At 57.4% G+C, this 23,009-nt stretch overlaps 1 protein-coding gene across 1 annotated transcript in view; it reads right to left on the bottom strand.

The window, feature by feature from the left end:
• Positions 1 to 23,009, bottom strand: part of SORCS2 (sortilin related VPS10 domain containing receptor 2) — a gene marked incomplete at its 5' end in the record, with an annotated part of 454,802 nt that overhangs the window by 271,249 nt on the left and 160,544 nt on the right. Inside the window, one exon of the mRNA XM_044913028.1 lies at positions 3,994 to 4,061. Coding sequence (XP_044768963.1) covers positions 3,994 to 4,061 — 68 coding nt within the window. The remainder of the gene's footprint in view (positions 1 to 3,993; positions 4,062 to 23,009) is intronic.

Below are 23,009 nucleotides of genomic sequence, written 5' to 3'. Positions count from 1 at the left end.
GGTAGACAAACCATGAGAGACGATGGACTCTGAAAAACAAACTGAGGGTTCTAGAGGGGAGGGGGGTGGGAGGATGGGTTAGCCTGGTGGTGGGTATTGAGGAGGGCACGTTCTGCATGGAGCACTGGGTGTTATGCACAAACAATGAATCATGGAACACTTCATCTAAAACTAATGATGTAATGTATGGGGATTAACATAAGAATAAAAAAAAATTAAAACTCAGACATTCAAAAAAAAAAAAAACTAATGATGTGATGTATGGTGATAAACATAACAATAAAAAATAAAGAGAAAAAAAAAAAAAGAAAAAAGAAAAAGGGTGGTTGTGGGTGTAATTAAGTTAGAGCTCTTGAGATGAGATCACCCCGGATCACCCGGGTGGGCCCTAAATCCAACGGCAAGTGTCCTCATAAGGCACACACAGAGAAGGACACACAAAGGAGAAGCCATGGGGACAGGGCCTGGAGTGCCCTCAGCCACAGGAGTGGGAAGAGAGAGGAAGGACGCTGCTCTGGAGCTTCAGGGGCAGCCCGGCCCCGCCTACACCTCTGTCTGGAGGCTGCGAGAGAACAAACTCCTGTTGCTTTCATCCTTTGTTCCAGTGGCCCCAGGACCTTCCCACAACGGACATCAGGCAAGTGCTGGGCAGGCTGGTCTGAGCGAGAGTGCTCCTCCTCTTGCCCTCAGCCCTGGGGCTCCGGGACGGAAGGGGCTGGTGGGGACCAGCTCTGAAGCCAACCTGCTCTCCCAGGGACGGGCTCACTGCGGCCCCACCCTGAAGAAAGGGGCAGGCTGTTGGATCAGTGAAGCCCGCTGGGGGCAGATGCTGCTGACGTGCGGCCCATGAAATGTGGGACAATGAAAGATGCACTCAGCTTAGATTTCAGGGAGCCATTTCCAGAATGTAAATACCATACCTGTCATTAAAAATGTATTGATGGTGGGGTGCCTGGGTGGCTCAGACGGTTAAGTGTCTGCCTTCTGCTCAGGTCATGATCCCAGGGTCCTGGGATGGAGCCCCGCATCGGGCTCCCTGCTCAGCGGGGAGCCTGCTTCTCCCTCTGCCTCTCCCTGCTGCTCCCCCTGCTTGTGCTCTCGCTCTCTCTCTCTCGCCAAATAAATAAATAAAATCTTTAAAAAAAAATGTGTTGCTGGCGACTACACAGGAGAATCCTTCGGAGGCGGGGGGCGCGTCCACTGAGCATGGCTTTAATACGTGCGCTCCAGGCATGGGCTCTGCCAGCCCCCATCCACGCGGGCCTTGTACAGCAGATGGCAGAGGCGTGGCACCCCACGCAAGACCAGTGGCAATCTTTCCACTTCTAAAGACGCTCACCCAAGTCCCCAGATAGAGAGCATATGAGCCGATCATGCTCACAAGACCAAGTGTGAGTGGCAGGTAAACACAGAAGCTGCTCACCCTCACCAAGAACCCAAGGGACACAAAGGAGAGTGGCCTCGCACTGCGGGGCCTAGCAAGTGCAGGCCAGCCCGCCGGGAACCGCTCACCCTCTGGCTCGCTCTCTGGCTCGGTTGTCACTCCCCAAGATTCTGCCCAGGGAACAAAAGGAGGAGGAAAACCACACGTCTACATGCTTTATGGTGGCGGCGTGGCTTAGTATCGGAAGGAACCTACTCCCCAGTGAGTTTGCGGCCCCAGAGCGCGCTGATACGGACGCAGGCCCACAGGGACAAACTGGAAACAGACGCGTGAAGAAAGGAGAACGCGAGACGCTATTCCACATCTGACTCTATAAATACGTCCGCGTGAGATAGATAAACAGGAAGGAATGGCGCTGAACGGGGACGGGGGTGATCCTGACATGACTAATGCCTTTGCATGTATTTTTAATAAGGGAGAGGAAATACCTGCGTACAGACAGTGATGAGAGCACGGAGAATTAAAGTCTGTTGATTTGCTTTGGAGAAAACCTCCATCGAGACTGTGCGCCCTTCTAGGGACGTTTCAGGTCGGCTGGCTGGGTGCACACTCTCCGAGGCAGGGCAGGTCAGGACCCGAGGCTCGGGGCAGAGCGGAGGGAGCCCCCATCAGAGCAGCCCCAAGGTGGGTGGTTGGCCTCTCTCTCGGCTTCTCTACTTGCGTCTGAAAAATCTGAGTCTGGAGCCCGTAAGCAAGAAGGCCTGGCCCCCGCACCACGGGGCTGGCCCAAATCCGCCGTCCCCACCGTGTCCCCCATGAGGATGGGCAGCTCTGTCCCGTGGGCACAGATCACACCAGGAGGGCTGTTCACTGTCCAAACAACATTTACGACACCCCGTCTCCCCCGTGTGCGGCCCGCGGAGATGCTGCAGAGAGTGGAGGATCCCCGGCACTCGGGATGGTCAGCGGGTGCAGAGGAAGGAAGAGCCCCCACTTCAGGACTCGGCATGCAGCAGGCCGGGCCGACGAGGGGGCTACAGAAATCTGCTTGGGAGAAGAGAAGACTCAGGTGCCTCTGTTCACTGTGTAGCCCGGGCACCCGTCCTTGGACCATCCACCTAGCGAGGGGAAACGCCCTCCACGGGCCAGCCCTTCTCCGGGGGGCCTCAGCCTGAAACCAGTCCCAGAACACAAACCCTCAAAGGGCTGCAACGACACGTCGCTGGGACTGTAGCTCTCAGGCCATTTTCCACTCTCATCCCAAATGCCGAGCACCTCCCACGACACTGAGTGGCATTTTTGAAAGCAACCCTCCTACCTCTCCTTGGTGGGCGAGCTGCTTTGAGGCACAAGATGAAAATCCACCAACACATGAGGTCATGGGGGGGCGGGCAGGACAACATCTGTCCTCTTTGCAGGATGCGGACTCCTTTCCCTGAGGCTGGGGGGGAGCTGAGGGGCAGGCTGGGGCGTCTACGGGTGAGCCCGGCCGAGGGGAGCCGGCTAGCAGAGGTGCTCCGGCTAGAGGGGTAAGAAGAACACAGGGCAGTACAAGTGGCTTACTCCCCACACTCAGCACCATCAGCACCCCCAGTGACCAGGCCAGCTGGCCCCAAGGCGACACCATCCCTTATATAACAAGGAAAGGACCCAGCTCGAGGTGCCATTTCAACACCTTCCCAAAGCATCACGGAAATCCCCCAAGAGCCAACAGAATCAATCATCATGCTCCTGCCCTAGAAGCAAAGCCAAAAGCCAAAAATAAATCGACTCAAGGGGGCCGCACACACACACACAGGAGTCCTGATGAGCAGGTTTGGGTGTTGTTTATGGATTTCAAATAGAAAAATGAATTAATTATTACTTGAGAAACACATCTTGAAAACCAAAACGGCTCAACACCCAGTGAATGTGGGAGCGGCGAACGGCGCTTGCAGGAAACAGAATCCTCGCCCGAGAAAAGCTTTGAAAGGACAGCCCGGGACGCTGGGAGCCTCCCTTCCCCCTTCCCGGGTGAGCAGGTGTAAATATCGAAGACGATAGTAACCGAAATGATTTCTCAAAACCTCCTTCTCTCCCACCTCGTTTAAAACATCAAAGGGGCTGCTTAATGTTCTTGGGCTGAGTTCACATCTCTCATATAAAGAGATATCCCCCGACGCCGGTGGGTTATTTATTTACCAAGGTCTTCAGCTGAGCCAGGAAGAAAAAAACATGTCTGAACAATGAGGGTAATCAGCATATTTGGTGGGCTCTGGGAGCCGCGTCTGAAGCCCAGGGCATGGATGGAGGGCATTTGTGCACTGACCTGAATTCACAGTGCAAACCCTCTTCCTCCGGGGATGAGAAAAGGAAGGGGAGAGGAAACACGGAAAGAAAAGCAAGCGAAGACGCTTTCTAAAGGGCTGTCTCTTCTCCAGGGCTGTGTGTGCCCACTGACAAAACCTTCAATCACCCTCCATGTCTCTTACACGCATTGTGTAGCCAAAAGGAAGTTGGGAGACCGTCAGCTCAGAGGGATGCTCTAGCCGGGTGTGGGGGTCTCGGCCCTCGGCCCAGAGAGACGTGCAGGTGCATAAGGAGAAAGGCCCACCCTCAGGGTGACTTACCGCCACAGAGAACTTTCCAGAACCTTCCCCATGTCCGCATGGTAATACTTCGTCAGGATCAAGATCACCTGTGGTGGCAACAGAGAGACAGAAATCAGTGGGTTCCAAGGCTCTGAAAGAGGAATATGATGACACCCCCCGACCACCACCCAGGATTTGGGGCATTGTGTCAAGCCTCAGCTGCCTAGGCCTTTCTGTCAGGCTTCCCGGGGTCTCCAGCCACCCTGCAGCAGAGTGCCTAGACACAAGGCTTCTGTCTGCTCCGAAACCTCACCCCGCTCTTCACAGTGACTTTGGGAACATCCCAATCCCGTGAGGTCCACCTGGTAGCTGCCAGGAAACATTCAAACCCAGCCCTGGACCATCTCAAACTGGGGCCAAAGGGACAGCCGCGGGGGTGGCCCAGGCTGGGCAGAGAACGCATCTGACAAGGCTTCTGAAGATGGGGACTTGGAGAACAGCCAAGAACACCCACTGGGGCTGCACCCAAGACAAGAGGAGGCCCCAGAAGGGCGGGCTGTGGTTACTCCCCTCTGAGTGCTGGCTGATGGCAGAGCCAGACACAGGGTGTGGAAAGCCCGAGAACAGCCCAGGGGGCCGGCGGTGGGCCCCACACCGTCGACGGCACCCACACTGTTTCGAGGCTGCTGAACGACTCATCACACGCACTGGGCCCCACGTGACCAAGCCTGTCCCATCTCACACCCCTGCAGCAAAGGCAACTGCTCGTCCTGATGACACCACCTGTATTTAAGAGCACCCAAAAGTTCTCGCAGACACGCAGAGGAGCAAGAACAACAGAAAGGAAGTGAGGATTTGCCTGGCCGGGGGGAAAAAGCGCCTTCTCCCCAATTACTTCACTGGCCGATGCATTTTCCCATACATCAAATTTCATTTCACTCCTTACCAGTCCCTATTAGCTGCTCCTAACACTCCCATTGCCATGGGAACCCCGGGAGGTAACCAGGGAACACCCTCCCCACTGTTCCCAGCAGAGCCCTTAGCCCAGCTAATCTGGGGTCAGCACGACTTCCTGGGCTCTCGGGTTTGGGGGCGCGGCTGCCCCCACACGCGGTCTGGCTGATCTTCCTTTGCCCGGTGATGAAAGCAGGGAAGGCATGAGGCAGGGATGCCAGCCGTGTCCTGGAGGCAGCGATGATCAAAAACAAACTCGAGGCCCCGTCCACGGAGGCGCGATCAGCCCTGCCCTACTTGGGAACAAAGCAATTTTCTCCTGCCGGGCTCTCAGGCTGCCGAAGCAGAGCAAGAATCCTCCAAAGACCGAGGGAGGCAGGCAGAGTGACAGGGCCTGGACGTGTAGGAGACAAGCGTATTTTTAACCTATTGATTTATATTTTATAGTCTTGCTGTTCCCAGAGGGGATTTCGAGGAGCCAGAGGGTGACAGCTGGAGGGGACCTCAAAGTCTGTTTAATCCAGCCCCTCCAGGGTGAAATCCTCAACCAATATCCTTATCACGCCCCTGCCATCGGAGCCTTGCCCACACACTTCAAGGGATGGGGAGCTCACCCCCTAACATGGCGCTCCGGCCCTTCTGTAGGCTGAGCTCCTTGTCCAGTGGTTTCTGCTGCTGGGACTCCTGCCCTGGGGCCCCTCTTTAGGCGGGGCTAGTCCCTGCGCACCCCCTTCTGGGCAGGGCTCTCCACTTAGGCCCACCCTCCTCCTGCCGCCCGAATTCCTTGGGTAATTCCTCCTGGACTCTCCGACCTCAGTCTAACAAACAGCACCTCCAGGAAGTCTTCCAAGCCCCTCCCTGGTCCATGCCCCCCACACTTCCCCAGACCCTGTGCTCTCCCCTCCGGCACCGTTCCTGGGGCCGGTTTCCACCACTTGATGATGAGCCCTTTCGGGGAGGGGGCTGTGTCCTGCTTCATGTCCCAGCGCTGGGCGCGGCTCCTGCTGACATGACTAAGGCAATGAAGCCAGGAGAGACGAGTGCCCCGGGCCAGGGCCCCGTCCCCCTGCCCTGGCCATCTACTCACAAGTCAGCCTCTGCCATCTAGAGTACACACCATCCACTCCTCGTGCAAGGGGACAGAATCACTCTGCTGGTACCACCATGACCCAGGAAGCTGAATGAGCGTTTGGGCTCCGGAGGCCAGGAACCGGGGCCGTCCTCACCCGGGGCTGAGACCAGGAACCCCCCAAGAGGGGTCAGCCCTGGGGGAGCCCAGCACGCACCCGAGTCTGCAGCTGGTGGCAGAAGGAGCCCTCTGCTTTGGGGTCAGCCCCTCTAAGCCTGACGTACCTCAGTTCCCCACCTGCCGAGAGGAAGTAATACCCAGCTCCCTGTGATGGTGAGGATGCCGGAGCGAGCAGCCGCCGAGAAGGGGCCACACTCTCGCTCACGCTCGCTGGTGTCAGCTCTGTCCCCGACCCATGCACCGCCCCCGGTGACTCAGCCCACGCACATCAACCCTCTTTACACCCAGGACCCAGGGGGCAGCTGCAGCTATCATCCGCACCGACAGATGAAGGAACGAAAGCAGAGAGAGCGTAAGCACCGTGCGCACAGCCAGCGAGCACCTGAGCCCACCTGGGAGCCCGGGCGATGCTCCTCAGCGCTCGGGGCAAGGCCAGGTCTCCACCATCTGCGCTGCGGATACCGTCCTGAAATTCTCCCAAGTGTTTGAACAAGGGCTGCATGTTTTCATTACTTTTTGAAAGTTGTTCAAAGAACTAAAAACTATGGGCTGCCCATCTGGGGGTCCTCTGTTAACAGCTTTGGAAATGAAATATCCCGGGAACCATTTTCTAGTGGCTGGCCTATTCCCACAGCTCTGGAGTGCTTTGATCCAGGTGGGAGAAAAACCTGGAACGAGAGTTGGGGTTTCTGTGCCCCAGCCATCGCCAACGGTCTCCTCCCATCCCCTGAGCCCACCGCCCACCCACACAACTCCTTCCAGACAGTCAGGAATGCCCAAGGAGGAGACCAGGATTGAGAACTGCCCCTGCAGAGGGAGGACGGGTCCCACGTCAGCCCTGTGTCTCCTCTCCTCACTTCCAGCCCCCCCAGGCCCAGGAGGTGGGTGGGATCATAGTGGGGTGCTGCTCCTGACTCCCTGGATGACCCGTCCCCTAGGTCCAGCCAACCCGTGACTCCAGTGAGAGAAGCCGAGCTCTCTGGACTTCCCAGCCCTGTTCCTCCTTGAGGCTGCTGGGCTACGGGCTCCATCAGGGAGGGGACATGATCCACTTCGTTCCACCCGAATTCCCAGGGCTTAGCACAGAGCAAGAGTTCACCAATATTCATTGAATGAATGAATGAATATCCCTGCCCAGAAGCAGATCCAGGCAGGAGACAGTCCTTCAGGCCGTGGCCACAGCCAACCCCAGCTGACCCCGCTACCCCCTGTTGCCAGGGAGTCGGGGGGGGAACCCTCCAGAGCCCATCCCCCTGGACCACCCTCTCCTTCTGACACCAACAAACACCACCTGAGGGTCCAGAACTTGCCCAGTTCTTGAGACCCCCAGCTCATTCACAGCAATCCCTGCCCAAGCCTCAGGGGAGGGATCTCAGGAATCCTGGTGGGGTGAAGCCCACCCCCTTCCCAGGGACAGCACACACGAGGTGTCCCCAGCCGGAGTGTGCCAGGTAGCCAGGACCAGTGGGCTGGGGTGTGACCCGAGCAGCCCCCCAGGGCCTCCCACTCAGAAGGGCCTGCTCTTGGTTTTGCTCTGCTGTCCCCATCTTGAAATTCTTTAAAAATGTTTGAACAAAGGGCCCTATGTTTTCACAATGCATTGGACCCTGTGAATAGCATAGCTGGGCCTGACATGGCCCAGTCTGAATCCCCCTCCAGCCCCTCATGGGGTTGGAGTGTGTCTGTGGATACCTAGTCCTACCGACCCTGCTGAATCTCACCCCTGGCTCAGGGAAGCAGGAGGACAGGCTGGTGGGGGCTGGAAGAAGGCAACAGATTTAACGTCGGAGCCCAGTGGAACTTGGTACGGCTTCATCCAAAGCCTGCCTTTAGAAATGGAGAAACAGATTCAGAGAAGGGAAGGGGGCTCAGCAGGGGCAGGCCCGGGTCTCCTGAGAGCCCCATCTGGGGCCCAGGGGTAAGCGTCCAGGGACGGGAGCCGTGGGCCTCACCAGCCTGGTCGTCTGCTGAGAGGCAGTCCAGGGCTCTCTCCCCAAGAAGGAAAAGAAACCCTAACTCATGCAGAGTTCCTCGGCGGGTTGTTGAGCCCCCTCCTCGGCCACTACCAGCCCACCTCCTCCCCCCGCCACAAGCCAATTCCAGACCCAGACGGTGAGTCGCTGCCCCCACGACACCTGACGTGCCCTTCACTCCCCTGTTCTGCAAAGAGCCTGTACAATGCACTTAGAAACAAGGCGGCAGGTCTGTCCCTCAAAGCTCCTGGAAACAGCCCTGCAGTTGGAGGACCCAGCAGAGTCACCAACCAGCAGGGGACCTTTAAGTGGCACGAGCAGATCCACCAGTCTGAGAGGAGGCTGGCTCAGGGGCAGTGTCGGGGCTCAGGGCTGCGGAGGCCCGCAGCACAACAATGAACATCTCCACCTACAAACGGCGTCCACCTTTATCAGGTGGACTGGCACGGCTGGTACCACGTCTCCGATGGAAGAAAACAAACAAGGAGGGTGCGGGGCATGGGGACAAGCCTGGCTCTCTGAGCCTCAGTTTCCTTAGCCATGCATCGGAGCGGACTCAGGTAGGACCTCACAAGGCCGCTGGGAGGGTGATGTCCATCCACACGGGCTTACGCCAGGAACGAGAGCGCAGATGCCTGGAGCCCAGGCCCCTCCCGCTGCGCGGCCACTAGCACGTGTCTAGGTCAGCATCCTGGGGAGGGAGTCCCCACAGCGGCACTGACCAGAGGTCCTGCAGCCTCCCGTGAAACACTGGGCCTCTGCCTGTGGCCAGGCCCCCTTCGACAGCGCGGTCATGAGTGGAGACACAAGTCCTTCGTGCGGGCGGATCGCTGAGCCGGGTGCCTTCCAAGGGCTCAAGAATAATCCAAGGAAAGTAACAAATACTCAGGCTCAATTCAGCTGTCTATCAATGAGCACACTGCACACACACACACACACACACACACACACAAAACAGCAAGAATTCGGGTTCAACTGTGGACTCTGCAAATGGACTGCCCCTCAGAAAAAAGGGAAAATGCAGAGGTGGCCCACAAGGGTCAGGCCTCTAAGGGCCCAGAAGGACCCCCCTGCACGCTGATGTCCCCCCGGCCAATCGGGACAGGGCCGGCCCGCGGCATGGTGAGGCGAGGTCCTCACTGCTCCCAGCGGGTTCTGTGACCAGCCATCACACTGCCCCGGAGATCCTAGAAATGCAGAATCTGGATGTGGCCCCATCCCCGATCTGCTCACTCAGAATCTGTGTTTTAACATTAATTTTTAAGAAACCACACTGGCATATCTCTGCACCCGAAAAAGCCCTGGGTCCCCATCTGCTCACCCCCATCGGAAGCTGGATCTCTTCCTATCACTCAACACAGCCCCATCCTCTCCATCCTCATGCAGCTGACCTGTCCCCTGTTGACCAACAAAAAACACACACCACCCTCGGGCACACACCCACCACCATGACTCTCAGTTACCCCAGGGCCTTTGCACATGCTGGTTCCTGTGCTTACTGCCCTCCTCCTGCCCCTCTGCTCTGCCTCCCTCCTGCTCATTCTTAAAACCACTTCCTCCTGAAGCCTTCCACGCCACAGGCTGTGAGCCCCAGGAGGGCAGGCACCAAGTCCACCTGTATCAGCACTTTCCCAAGCCTAGCCAAGTGCCAGCACATAGGGAGAGTCTGATAAATAACTGCTAGTGAATTCATCAGCGGCGAACCAGCTCCAAAAAGCCAGGAATGACTCCTAATGTGGCCTCACTCCACCCCACCCCATCTGTCCACTTTCCTAGGTGTAGAAGTTGATGCCAGAATGTGTACAACATTCCATCCTCTCAGAACACCAGAACACACGGGGTTAGGAGCCCACCTAGGACTGAGGCCCAGAGAGGGAGGGGTCCGGACTAGGGACCCCTGCAGAACCCTACTCCTGGCTCTCTGCACCATGATGCACTGAGCCCCACAGGACAGATGCTGAGGATGGGAAGGAGGTCAGGGTCTTCCACCATGCACCAACTGTGCCCATTACACAGATGAATAAACTGAGGAACAGAGACATAAAACAATGGTCCCAAGATCATACAGCTAGCATTTGATATGGGAACACATAGAATAAATGAGGCATCAAGTGTTGAGAAAAGGGAGGTCAAAACAGAAGGCAGAGAATAAGATGTTTCATGGTGACTTCAAGTATTCATTCAACAGTCTAATCGCTCACTCTGGCGGGCATGAGGATCCACAGAGAAGGAACAGCCAGTTTCCCAGCAGCACAGGCACCCACTGTCCCGTGGGCCCATCGATGATGACATTCCCTCCACACTCAGGCTTCCAGGATGCTCAGGAGAGCACGCCAAGGTGTGTTTCACGGTCTGTAAACACACGTTCACGCGCAGGAGGGAAGGCCACCCACACTCAGGGATCTTTGCACACACAAAGGGATGCTTTCTGTCCTGAGCTGTGAGCTAAGGCACCCTCCTGGGTGTGTCTTTGTGGGGGCCTGATCCAGCCACAACATCTTAAATCCTGTTCCAAAAAAAGATGAGACTCTCGGAGAGGCCGTGGGCTGTTCCTGGGCCCCAGCAGGAGGGCGGCCCTGGCTGTGGACGGTGGCGGCTGGTTTCACCTGCCCCACCACTGTTCACGCCCCAGCACTTGTCTAAAAAAATGAGGAAAAAGTCCCTGCTCCATCCTTCCCAACCTCACTGGGAGGTGAAGGTGCCTCGGAGGATGGGGATCAAAAGACCTTAAAAACTGTCAACTGTTCTCCCGGGGGATGGCGCTGATGACCGAAATCACTGGAGGGAATCACTCTTATTCCGTTACTTGAAAGAGAACCCACCCAAATATTCACAGCGGTTTGGGAATTTGACCAGTTTGTCTTCTGAGAGCAGAAGCGCTCTGAGGCTGCACTGGTTCTCCAGAGATGCTGACCGCCGCCCCCCGGAATGAGGCCCATGACTCGGCCCTACAGACGGGATGTGATTCCCAGCACAGGCTCGTCGGCCACACAAACATCCCACGCTGGTCGAGGAGGCTGATTTACAACTGGTGGGGAGGGAAGGTGAGGGACATCGGGATGGCCTCCCTCCTGGCAAATCAGCGACGGTAGTCCCTCCCGGAGGCTGCCCGGGCTGGTGGCCCCAGCCTGGCCAGGGCACATCTGTGAGGTGGCAGCTTGCTGGCTGGCCTTTGTGTGAGGCCCGTGGGCCCTGGTGTCACTGTCTACCTGTACTTGGAAGGATGCCAGTCTGGGGCAGATAGAACAGGCTAGCAAAGGAGCCCCTAGATTCCAGGACCTTTGACACGCTGCCGGTGGGGGTATAAAGATACACCCACGGTGAAGCTGACGCCTAACAGCTCACAAAACCACAGCCTGTCGATCCCGTGGCTGCTCCTGGGGAGCTATTCTGTCGACGTCCTTGTGCATATGGAATGATGGATGTCCAAAGTCATTTCCTGCGACACCGTAATAGTCAGAGAGCAGAAACAGGCCGGGATAGATGGCCCACAGCCCGGCCACCCTCGGGAGCACCACACAGCCGTACAAGAGCGAGGAAGCGCCGCGGGCGGTGTGGACGGGTCTCCGGCACGCATGCTCGGTGCAGGGAGCCATGTGATGAACAGCACGGTGTCAGCATGTTCTGTTAACACCTGGGAGACGTAAAAATCACTGGACTCCTGTACACTTTGAAAGGGTTAAAATGGTGAATTTCAGGTCACTTGAATGTTATCTCAACTGAAAAAATGAGCGCGGTTAGGATCTGTAGTCGTGTTCCCTTGCAGCCACACGACGGCGCGCTGGACGGGAACGGGGCTACTCTTGGGTGGCGGAGGGGGCATGGGAAGGAGCAGCAGATTCTCACTGGAGACCGTTTACTGCTGCTAACACTGAGCCCGGGGCTCAGTCACTGACTGCGTGTTCACACCTCGGGCGCGTGTGCGCACACTGGGCCACACACCTGCCCCAGCGAGCAGTCACCCCAGGTAGCTAAGACTGATGTTCCCCAGCCCTCACATCGGGGAACCCTTCTCCCTCCTGCCCTCAAAACACGATAAAGATGCTCATTTTCATGCCCATGGCAGGGTGAAGACTAGACCCTGATGAACGCATTCATTTGGCACTCAATAATTGTCCGTTACCTCTCTCTCCCAGTGAAGGCCACTCGAGAAACCCGATCCTGAGCTGGGGCGTGGCTGGGCTGTGGAGGTGTTGGACCAGGTGACAATGCAGTCAGGCAGCGTCACCCTAACCGGAAGGGGCTGTGAGCCCCGGCAGGGGAAGGGTGTCGGACGCCACCCTCCTACCCCCGCCCATGCAAGCACAGGGGCCTCGTCCCGATGCTCACAGATACGGCGCAGCGCGAGAGAGGGAACACACATTCCCCTCCTTTGCTTCTCCCTACAGCCCTGCAGATCAGCACCATCATTCCCACCGCCTGAATCGGGAGCAGAGGTGTAGACGGGGGCAGTGGCGACCCCAAGGATGCGCTCGAGAGAGCTGGAATCAGGCTGGTCTGAAACCAAGACCGTGGCTCTTTCTAGAACAGCACCCTGTGGAGCTCTCCCCAGCCTGAACAAAAGAGGAGGGGCTTCCTGCTGACCCACCATGCTGGCCTTCCCCTTCAACCAGCAGGCGGGGCTGGCCTACACCCCACAGCCCCAGGAAGGCAGCAGGGCTCGGCTCTGCACACCTTCTACCCAAGAGGCCTTCTCAATGAAGAAATCCAGTTCATTTAAGGGAGCCGATTCTGCATTTATCTACCAGGGAGATGAATCCTGTTTCTCTCTGCCCAAGACCGCGCGAGGGAGGGGAAGGAAACCGCTGGGCTCAGAAAGCCACGCGGCAGGTGCTGGTTGTCCGAGGGCCAGGCCTTGGTCAATCCCACTGCCGCCCTGCAGGCACCAAGGGCTGCGAGCTCAGGCCCGCTCTCATCCACGTCTGCCACCCACCCCAGGAGCCTCACCCCCTCTCCATCTACTTACTCCATGACGCCTCCATGATTCTCTAAGCTGGTGGGATCCCCACAGGCCCCAGGGGCTCCCTGAGGTTCTCGCTCCAGGTGGGCCCACTTGCCAAAGCTGCTGCTAGCATGAGGCATCTCGCGCCACCAGAATCTTCCGCAGGGCAGAGAGCCTGGCTCCTGCCACTTGCCAGAGCCCTCCTGATGCAGTGCCCCAGCACCCTGGCTCCAGGCTCCTCTGCAGAGCCTTGAAGGACTTCACAGGGGACGACCATCTTCCTGGAGGCCAGAGGGTCTCATCTGGATCCTGGCTTTACAGCGTATGAGCTGTGCATTCCTCAGCTTGGCCCCTGGGCAGCTCAGGCTGCTCGTCTATGACATGGGGATGATGATGCAGGCTTCCAGAGCTGGACAGAGAAGAGGAGTTTGGTGTGCCCACAGTGAGCACAGCACTTGGGGTTGGGGGGTGGTTTGGGGAGCACTCGTTAGTAACGCACGTGAGGCAGTCTAGGTGAGCCGCTGTGTATACTGAGATGCCCACAAGAGTTTGTTCAACCTGCCGACGCCCCGCCTCAGACACATCTGCCCCCCTCTGTGCTGGTTCCCCTTTCTCCTCGGACAGACCCCTCTCTCCACCACTCAGCTGGTGGTCCTTCTTACTGGCTCAGCAGAGACACCACCTCCACCAGAAAGCCTTCCAGGATGTCTCCAGACTAAGGTGCCGGCGTTTGCTCAAGCATTACGTCCTCCGGGCTGGGCCCCTTCCCCTCACCACCTGCCGCACCCCTGATGAAGCCCATTGCTGGGGAAGGCACATAGCCTTGTAGCTGGCCGAGCCTGAGTGTGAACCCTCGCACGCTGTGTGGCGTCCCCCCTGGCTCTGGTGTCACCTCCTTAAGGGCAACACTGGCGGATAATGGCCACACATCCCTGAGAGGCTAGGATCTTAAGTGTGCTACCATGTTCACAGGGCCTGGCGCCCTGCCTGACAAATGACTGTCCAGTCCCTCCTCCACGACCAGAGTGAGAGATGGGCCTGGCCGCCCTCGGTGCCGCCGTGTCATGCTCTGAATCTCCCAGCTGCCGGGGCCCTGCTGCCGCCCAAGTGCAGGAACAGAGGTCGGGGGCTGCCCGGCGAGTCCAGACTTGGACCTGACTCCATCTCGCTGGTGGTGCGTGTGCAACCTCCTCCCTGTCCCCCACCAAGAAGCTGCCGCCCCCGGGAGCAGCGGAGGGTCTGGGAGGGTCCAGTCTAGTGCCCTCTGGAAGCAGAAGGCATGAGGCCACTCTAGAAAGGCCCTTCGCTTGCAGAAGCGCTTGACCAGACAACGAGGGGGTCCCAGGACAGCACTCTGCTGGCCTGGGGAGCCGGCAGGAGGGTCTCTGATAAGGGTCTGGGGTGGGAGGACGCTCGAACCCTCCCTTCCAGGAAGAATGAAGGAGAATGTACATAAAGGATGTGCCAAACAATGCAGGTGGGGCGTCCTGGACAGAAGCGCCAGCTTTAGCCCAAATGGAACGTTCTCCACACGGGGGTCTGCACCAGGGTCCTGGCTCTGGCCACATGGTGGGGAGGTCACACCCAGCTCTCCGCACTATCTCTGTGACTCCTTGCTGTTATTTTAAAATAAAATGTTATAATAAGAAAGAGAGAAACTTGAAAGGTAGGTCACCCAGATGCAAACAAGAGAAAACAAAGCAAAGCCTCGTCCTTCCCTACCCTGGGGGCTTCGGATGAGCACTCACAGAGAGTCCCTGGAGACATGGCTGGGCCTGCGGCCACACTCAAGCCCACTCCCCAGCCAGCCCCGTGGACTGAGACCAAGGCCCATCACACACACATAAAGATGGCAGTGATGATGGGTTCCCTCCACATGACAGGGAGGCCCTGTCCGGGTGTCCCCAGCACGTGGGGACCAGAAATGAGCAGAAATATAAGAACTGAAAGAGGACAAAGCAAGAAAGAATATCTCACATGAGCCATGGCCTTGAACCCGTGACCCTGCCCACTAGGGGCCATGGGCCTTTCTCCCTGGGAGAGGCCAATAAGATGCGGTATCCACAGGGTAGGTTCGGGGGCATTCTCCTGGTCCCTGCAGTGTCCACACTGGTGGGACCCTGGTTACCCAGAGCAGCTGAAGTACAGACGTCTGCAGAACCATGTCGCCAAAGCCCTATTCCTCCCCATTCCGAAGACACGACGGGCCTCAGCCTCCCCTGGAAGGTGTGGCTTTGAGGCTCGGTTCTGGCCCCCAGAATCCACAGAACGTGGCAGGGACGCTGTGCATCACATGCATGCCTGCGCCATGAAAATCTCCTCTTTGTCACCACCGTTCATTACAAGAGCACCGAATCACTCTGTCCCAGTCCCCCACTAAGATCTTTGCGGACGTGATCTCCTGTAATCCTCCCCATGGCCCTGGTCACTGGGAACCAGCCCGTCCCCATTTTGCAGATGAGGACGTTGAGACACAGAGAGGGAGGTTATCTGTCCCAGGTCACACAGCTCAGACGCCACAGGGCTGGGCCTGGAGCTCAGCCATGGGCCTCAGGGGACCAGCCTAGAGAAAGAAGGGCTTCCCCCCACCCGAATGCACCCCAGTTTATCAGGACAATGTAGGGACAGGTGGCAAAAAAGCGTGCCTCCCCAAAGCCAGACTCCGGTCCCGGGTCTGGCCTCCAGAGGTGCCCGAAGCTGCCTCCCCTATGGTGGGCCGGCAGAGGGCTGTCCTTGGCCTTGGCAAGTCCTGCCCTGAGCCCATCTGCGGCAGCCCCTGCCCGGCCAGGAGCTCACAGTGAAGGGCAGCGTCCCCACGAGGCCTTCCGTCAGGCTTTGCGTGGATGTTTTATGGTTCCAATTTCAGACCGCAGCCTGGCCGTCTGTCACCACTCCTCCGAGAGCCCTCGTCCAACCCAAACGCCACATTAAGAAGGATTTATTCACAAGGCCTCAGCCCACCGCACAAACTGACCCACCCCCAGGAGCATCCAGGGCGGGGACCAGGGCGCCGTCCCCACCTCTGCAGCCACACTTGGCAGGGTTTGGAGAAGGAAGGGATGACCGAGGGCGAGGACAGGACGCTCCAGACATGCAGGACGCACAGCCTCGCACCTTGAATAGGCCTCGCCCACTCCCCCTGTGTTCTTCACCTCGCCCCTGCTCTCCCTCCACTCAGCTTCAGGTTCCCCGGCCAGGCTTGGTCTCCCCCGCGCCTCCTCATCGGGCACATCCGCGTTTCTAAACAGACTCCCTCAGGTACGTCTATCTGGGAAGACTTCCGGAACCTTCTGCCCACCTCCAGTCGAGGCTGGGGCCCCCTTTGGGTCCCCACAGAGCCTGGATGTGGTGAGTTGAATGCGGCCCCCCCAAAGCACGTCTACCTGGAACCTCTGAATGTGACCTTATTTGGGAAAGGGGCCTTTAGGATATAATTAAAAAGTTCGAGATGAGGGGCTCCTGGGGGGCGCAGTCAGTTGGGTGTCTGCCTTCGGCTCAGGTCATGATCTCAGAGTCCTGGGATCGAGTCCTATATTGGGTTCCCTGCTCAGCGGGGAGCCTGCATCTCCCTCTCCCTCTGCTGCTCCCCCTGCTTGTGTGCTCTCTCTCACTGTCATATAAATAAAACCTTTAAAAAAAAAAATTCGAGGGCGCCTGGGTGGCTCAGTTGGTTAAGCGACTGCCTTCAGCTCAGGTCATGATCCTGGAGTCCCAGGATCGAGTCCCACATCGGGCTCCCTGCTCAGCGGGGGGTCAGCTTCTCCCTCTGACCCTCTTCCCTCTCTTGCTATCTGTCTCTCATTCTCTCTCTCTTAAATAAATAAATAAAAAAAAATTCGAGGGTGCCTGGGTGGCTCAGTTGGTTAAGCGACTGCCTTCGGCTCAGGTCATGATCCTGGAGTCCCAGGATCGAGTCCCGCATCGGGCTCCCTGCTTGGCAGGGAGTCTGCTTCTCCCTCTGACCCTCCTCCCTCTCATGCTCTCTGTCTCTCATTCTCGCTCTCTCTCAAATAAATAAATAAAATCTTTTAAAAAAAATAAAAAAAAAATTCGAGATCGTCCTGGAGTGGCCCTAAATCCAGTGACAAGTGTCCTTACAAAGAAAAGGAGAGATGGTCTTCAGGGAGGAGGCCACGTGAAGACAAAGGCAGAGACCAGGACTATGCATCTCCAAGTCCAGGAACACCAAGGATGGCCAGCAAACTCCCAGAAGCCGGGCGAGAGGCCTGGGAGGGAACCAGCCCTGCGCGCGAGCCCGATCCGGGACGCCCGGCCCCAGAACCCGGCGAGAACAAACCCCTGTTGACCCCATCCCCAGCCTGGGGTGCTTTGTTGGTGCCGCCCCAGGAGACGAACACGCTGGATCTCCCACAAACGTGGCTCATCGGCATGTCCTGTTCTTCCCTCCCGGAGACGGCAGCCTCCTAAGGGCAGGGCCATTGGTGTCCCTCTGTCTCTAGTCCCCAGGCAGGACAGACGGAGAAGCCGCTGGGGTGGGGGGTGCTGAGTAAGATGTCCTCCCCAGGCCCAGCTCTGGTGGCACCTCGGAAACCAGGTTATAGGTCGAATCACGTCCTCCCAAAAGGTCCTAACCCCTGGAACCTGGGAGTGTGACCTTCTCTAGAAATAGAGGAATTACCAAAGATCTTGGGTGGCTGTGGGCGGCTCTTAATCCAACATGACTGGTGTCCTCACAAAAAGGGGACATTTGGACACAGACACACACGGAGGGAAGACAGCGTGGAGACACAGGTTGAAAATGCCCGCCCACAGCCAAGGAATGCCTAAAGCTGCTAGACGCTGGGAGAGAGCTGGGAACCCTTCTCCCTCTGGGCCCTTGGAGGAAACCAACCTGCCCAGACCTCGCCCCTGGGCTTCCAGCCTCCAGAGCTGCGAGGTGATACATTTCTGCCGTTTAACCACGCAGATGCGTTGTGGCAGCCCACGGACACCGACCCAGGCACGCGCCCGTTCTCCAGATGAGGACACAGAAGCTCAGCCTGCTGCAGGGGACACAGCTGGGACCTGGCAGGGCTGCAGTCTCCACCGGGGGCCCCGCCTGACCCCACAGTCAGGTGCCCTTCCCACCGCCCCAGGCGGGAGGAAGGAACAGGGGGGCTCCCAGGGGCAGCCGGGCTCCTGCCTCCAAAAGCTCTAGCTCCCGCCCCGGCCACATGCGCCAGCACAGAGAGCAGGTAAGAGCCCAGCACCCATCAATCAGGCACCCTTCACGGGCGCCAAACCTAATGTTTAAAAAAACGGAGTTGAGAAGTAAGCTTCGAAAGGACTCCTATAAATCAAAAGCAGTCAGCAGAAAATAAATGGAGAATGTTACCCCTCTGTGGAAAACGGCATTTTATATCTAAGCTGTTTAAGGGATGATGTGTATGTTAATAGATGGGTCTTGGTAGACTCCCACCCCGGCTGTGCTTTGAAAATACCCTTTACTCTCCATTTCCAAACCACCCAATTGGCCTTTATCGCACCTATCACTCCTTCCTAAGTCACCCTAAGGAAAATTATTAGTGAAATTGCAAGATCCTTATTCATTCATTCGTTCGTCCATTCATAGCTGTTCAATAGCTGTTCGGAACAATGCTCCTGCCTGCCTACCTGGCCGACTTGGCATTTTTCAGAGCTGGATGTGGCCATAAAAGGTCACTGGAAATGCGGTCACGTGGATGCATCTTCTCTCAACATAGAAAGTGCCCGGGGCGTCTCCTGCAGGAGGGTGGAAACTGCTGGTCTGTTTTTAAACTCCTGTTTTTAAAACAGAAATTCCCTCCCCAGGCTCCAACGCCCTGCCCCTCCTCCCCGCCAGCCCCCAGCCCGAGAACCATATGTTCACCACTTCCAAGAATTTCTCTTTGCAAATGGTGCTGTCACCTCCGAGCAGAGGGGCCCAGAACAAAGGAAAGGCAGGTGGTGGGAGGGGAGCCCATGGCTGCCTCCAACTGGGAGGGCCGAGATGTTTGCCACAGCAGCCCCTGAAAATGTCCCGTGGCTTTATCCAGACAGGCCGCTCACCCCCAGAGGCCTGTCTCTCAGGTAAGCAGGGGGCCTGGTGGGCCAGATACCAGCTTGGAGAGAAGCCACTTGGGACCCATCTGAGCTCTGCAAAGACTAATTTATCTTCTTGAGAAAGCCGGTGGGAGAGACCAACAATGAAATCCAGTCCCCGTTTCTGGAATCTACCCCTCTTAGCCATCTGGGGAGCAAGATGACTTCTGGGGGCCTGAGGAACTTCAGCATTTCATGGGCTACTTCCTCCATAAAAAAAAAAAAATATGAACAATTATATTTTATGGCTGCACTGGCATAAGAAAGAATATATTTGTATTATATATCGAAACATTTCCTTGACCTAAAGATTTTCTTCTTCCGACGCTAAAGGAAATTAAAACATTTTTGTGGGTGCCTCAGTGTCCTGTGGGCCCTGACATGGAGCCCTGAGTCTGCAGGAGACACGGACCCGTGGCCTCCCCCCCATCCCACCATGGGCCAGCCCCTTCTCCCCTTCCTCACCCCACAGCTCCCGCCCCCTGCAGGCCAGACTTGCAGCCGAAAACCCCCAGTGCAGATGGGTCACAATACTCCTCCCCTCAACTCAGGACGCGGACTCTGACATTTCCTCCAGTACGGGACCCTGTGAAGAATCCCAGGAAACCCATAACTGTACAGACAGGCCCATTAGCAGAGTTGTTCACCCCATTTTGGAGTTTACAGACCGGCCTGGAACCCAACCAGTCTATGGGGCCAGTAAGCGCCTCCCATTCCCCTGGCCGGGCTCATCCCCGTGAAACTGCCAGCCTCGGGCCCTCTCTGGAGAGACCTGCTCTCTGGGCCTCGCTAGGCCATCCAATCTGGATTCCGCCCAGACATGTCACTTGGGAACTCGCTCGACAGCCGACGGTAAAGCTACATAAAGACACAGGAGGGGATGACGCCCAGCCCCAGGCACAAACACCATGGCGTCCCCTGCTGCCCAGACTCCCTCGTGGGCAGTCAAGACCTGCCCATCACCCACCGCTGCCGGCTCCAGGCACCTCCAGCTCTACCCTGCTTTGGGGCCTGGCTCACCCCCATTCCTCACCCTAAAATTCCTCCCCCAACCCCACGACTGATACCACGCACCCTTCAGGGTCCCCCAGGGGACTCAAAGCCCCCCCATCTCAGACCTTCCCAATGACTCCGTGTCCTTTGACCTTGTACCCCTGACTCCCCATTCATCTGCTGTTTCTCCCCATGGGGGCTCCTCAAGGGCCAGCTCTGAGCCTGGCGCCCACACGTCTGGGATGGCGAGGCGCTGGTGCAGGGAAGGAGGCTCGTCCCCGTCACCGCCGCTGACCCCATCACATCTTGCCTCCTCTGACGGTTCACAGTTGGGGGTCTGCCCCCCCTGCACTGAAGCCTCCTGGAGTACAAGGACTCGCTTGTCCTGCCTCCCCAGCACCCGGCACACAGTAGGTCCTCGGGCTGCATGTGGCCGTGGCCGGAATTTGTGCCCTGGAGTCCGGCTGCCACGGCAGAAGTGGGCAGGAATGACCCTGCCCCTCCCGAGGGACATCTGGGGAGGCTTGGAAGTAGACATGTCTACTGTTCTGGGACAGAGAGAGAGAGAAGGAAGTGGGGGGAGGAGGAGGGCGGCTTTGGGAACGTGGGCTCTCTGCAGAAAAGGCTCTTTCAGGTACAGCTGCCACAGTGCAAACATGCCCTTGATGTCACCTCCTGGGAAAGGCTGGCCTCTGATGCCGCACGGCCTTGGGCACCGCCGGCCGCCCTGGGGACTCACCTCCCAGCGCAGTGGTCCACGGGTCCGCCTGGGAGCCCCTGTGCCAGACACTCTCAGCTGGGCTCACAGGTCATCCCATCGGCACGGGACCAGGGACCACTGCCCAGTGTCGATCACTCCGGGCGCACCTGCACCATCCATACCAGAATCACCCCTCAGAAGGCTAGTTTATTAAGGGTTTTTTTTTTAATCAATTCACTTCTTTTACTTAAACAGAAAACTTCACACTGTTTCCACAAGTGGAAAGCTAGCATGATGAAAACAGTTCATTCCCTCCTACTGCACACGCGCGCCGTCCGCTCGCTCATCTCGCTTTGTTAAAGGGAACCACAGAGCTGTTGGAAGCGTGCTCGCCCCTGCTCAGGCTGCTGTCCTTATTGTCAGCATGGAAGACGATGGAAACAAGATTGGGGGGGGGGTCCCTCCAGGCCCTGAGGGTCACTGGATGCTCCTGTCCTGGCTCCTCCCTGGAAGCAGAAGACTTGGAAAAACATCCAGCTTCTCTGAATGCAGAATGCCCCACCTCAGCTTCCTCCCCAAGCCCCAACGATGACGGGAATCCAGTGACAGGGAGCTCACTACCTCACAAATGCAGCTCCCACATGACAAGATGCATCAGGGAGATTGTCGAAAGCTCTCAGCCACTTCAGCTTCTGTACAAAACCAGGGGGACAACGAAACCCAGCCCCTCCCTGTGGATGCTATTTCTGTAAAGCCAAAAAGTCGTGGAGGCTCACAGGCGAGAGCCGTAAACGTGGGCAGCGATTCTCCTCAAATAGAGCGAGGCCTGCGTGGGGCCCCGGATCCCAGGCGGGTGTTAAGCTGTCTTTGAGAACAGTGACCGTGGCCTCCGCAGGCCCTTATCTGGGCTTTCTGACACATAAACAGCCGTGACGGCCTTGGCCTTGTGGAGACTGCACCCGGGAGGGGGTTCTCCCGGTGCCATCTTCAGAAACCGCTTCCCTGAGGATCCTCCAAGCCTCGTGCCCTTTCTAGAAGTGGCCGCCGGCAGACTGGGGAGGGACCCGGAATGAGGCCTGTCGTCACAGTCATGCTGTGAATGTCGGAGATGAAGTAGTTCGAGCAAAGCACTTTTAAAATAACATTTGGCGATATCTAAGAAGCAGATTTCTACAGCTGTCCTCACCGTGTTTTCTAAGCGCACCCCCATCTAAGGGACCTCGGGACTTTCCTGGAGGTCTTAGTGTAAATCTGACACACAAAGGACATATTCCCAGGGAGTCCCTTGCCTCCTGCTTAGAAAGAGTCCCAAGACCTCGGGGCCTGGGGGGTTTCGCCCCAGTTTTGCTAGTCGGCTTGGCAAGCCACCCATCTGTAAGACAGGGCACCAGTAACGCCTGCATGCCCGCCGGAAGGATGCTTAGTGGGCACCCTGATGCCATGCAAGTCTCACCTGTGGATGGCGCGGCCTCATTCAAACGTCACCGCAAGACCTGCAGCACCCCAGCCCGGCAGGCTTTCAGCTTGCATAGCCCCTATGACAGGGCGCTCCCAACCTTCCAAAGGCCCTTGCAGGTTTAGCTGGACCTATCCCGAGTCGATCCTAGCTCTGCCTGGTGGGGCCACGCAGGCCGGTCTGCTCCCCACGGCCACTCTGCAGATCCAGCAGCAGCCCAAGGACCTCTCCCCTGCCCAAGGTCATGTCACCCAGCTCCTGCTGACCTTGTACAAACCAATAAAGTAGGGGGGTAAACCACAGCCTGCGTGCAATTCCTGAAAAAAATCCTTATCTTCACAGCTAGTCCAGGTGGAGAGCTGCCCGTTCTTGGATTTGCCCCTCCAAGCCGGCACCCTCAGCCACCCTCCCAGGTACCGGGCCCCAGGGGGAAACAGAATTCCACGAAAACCGCACACTTCTGTTTTCACACTGACCCACTGAGGGCACCAGATCAGACAAAGGCAGGCTGTGTGTGCTACTGGAGAATTAAGCAGGATCGGCCAACGGGCTCCCCTCTGCTGCCTGTCTCAGCCAAGGGCAGCCAGAAATGCCAAGAATAGTCTGTGTCCATGGTGGACAACGGGGCAAGAAGAGACATGTGACCTTCAAGCCGACACTCGGGTTGGACAGACCCGGGTTAATTCTCAGCCCCCAGGGACCATCTGAACGGGCAGTGGGCCTGGAGA

This window comes from Neomonachus schauinslandi, chromosome 2, assembly GCF_002201575.2.
Source record: "Neomonachus schauinslandi chromosome 2, ASM220157v2, whole genome shotgun sequence".
Lineage (NCBI taxonomy): Eukaryota > Metazoa > Chordata > Mammalia > Carnivora > Phocidae > Neomonachus > Neomonachus schauinslandi.
This window is presented reverse-complemented; position numbering and strand designations above follow the sequence as displayed.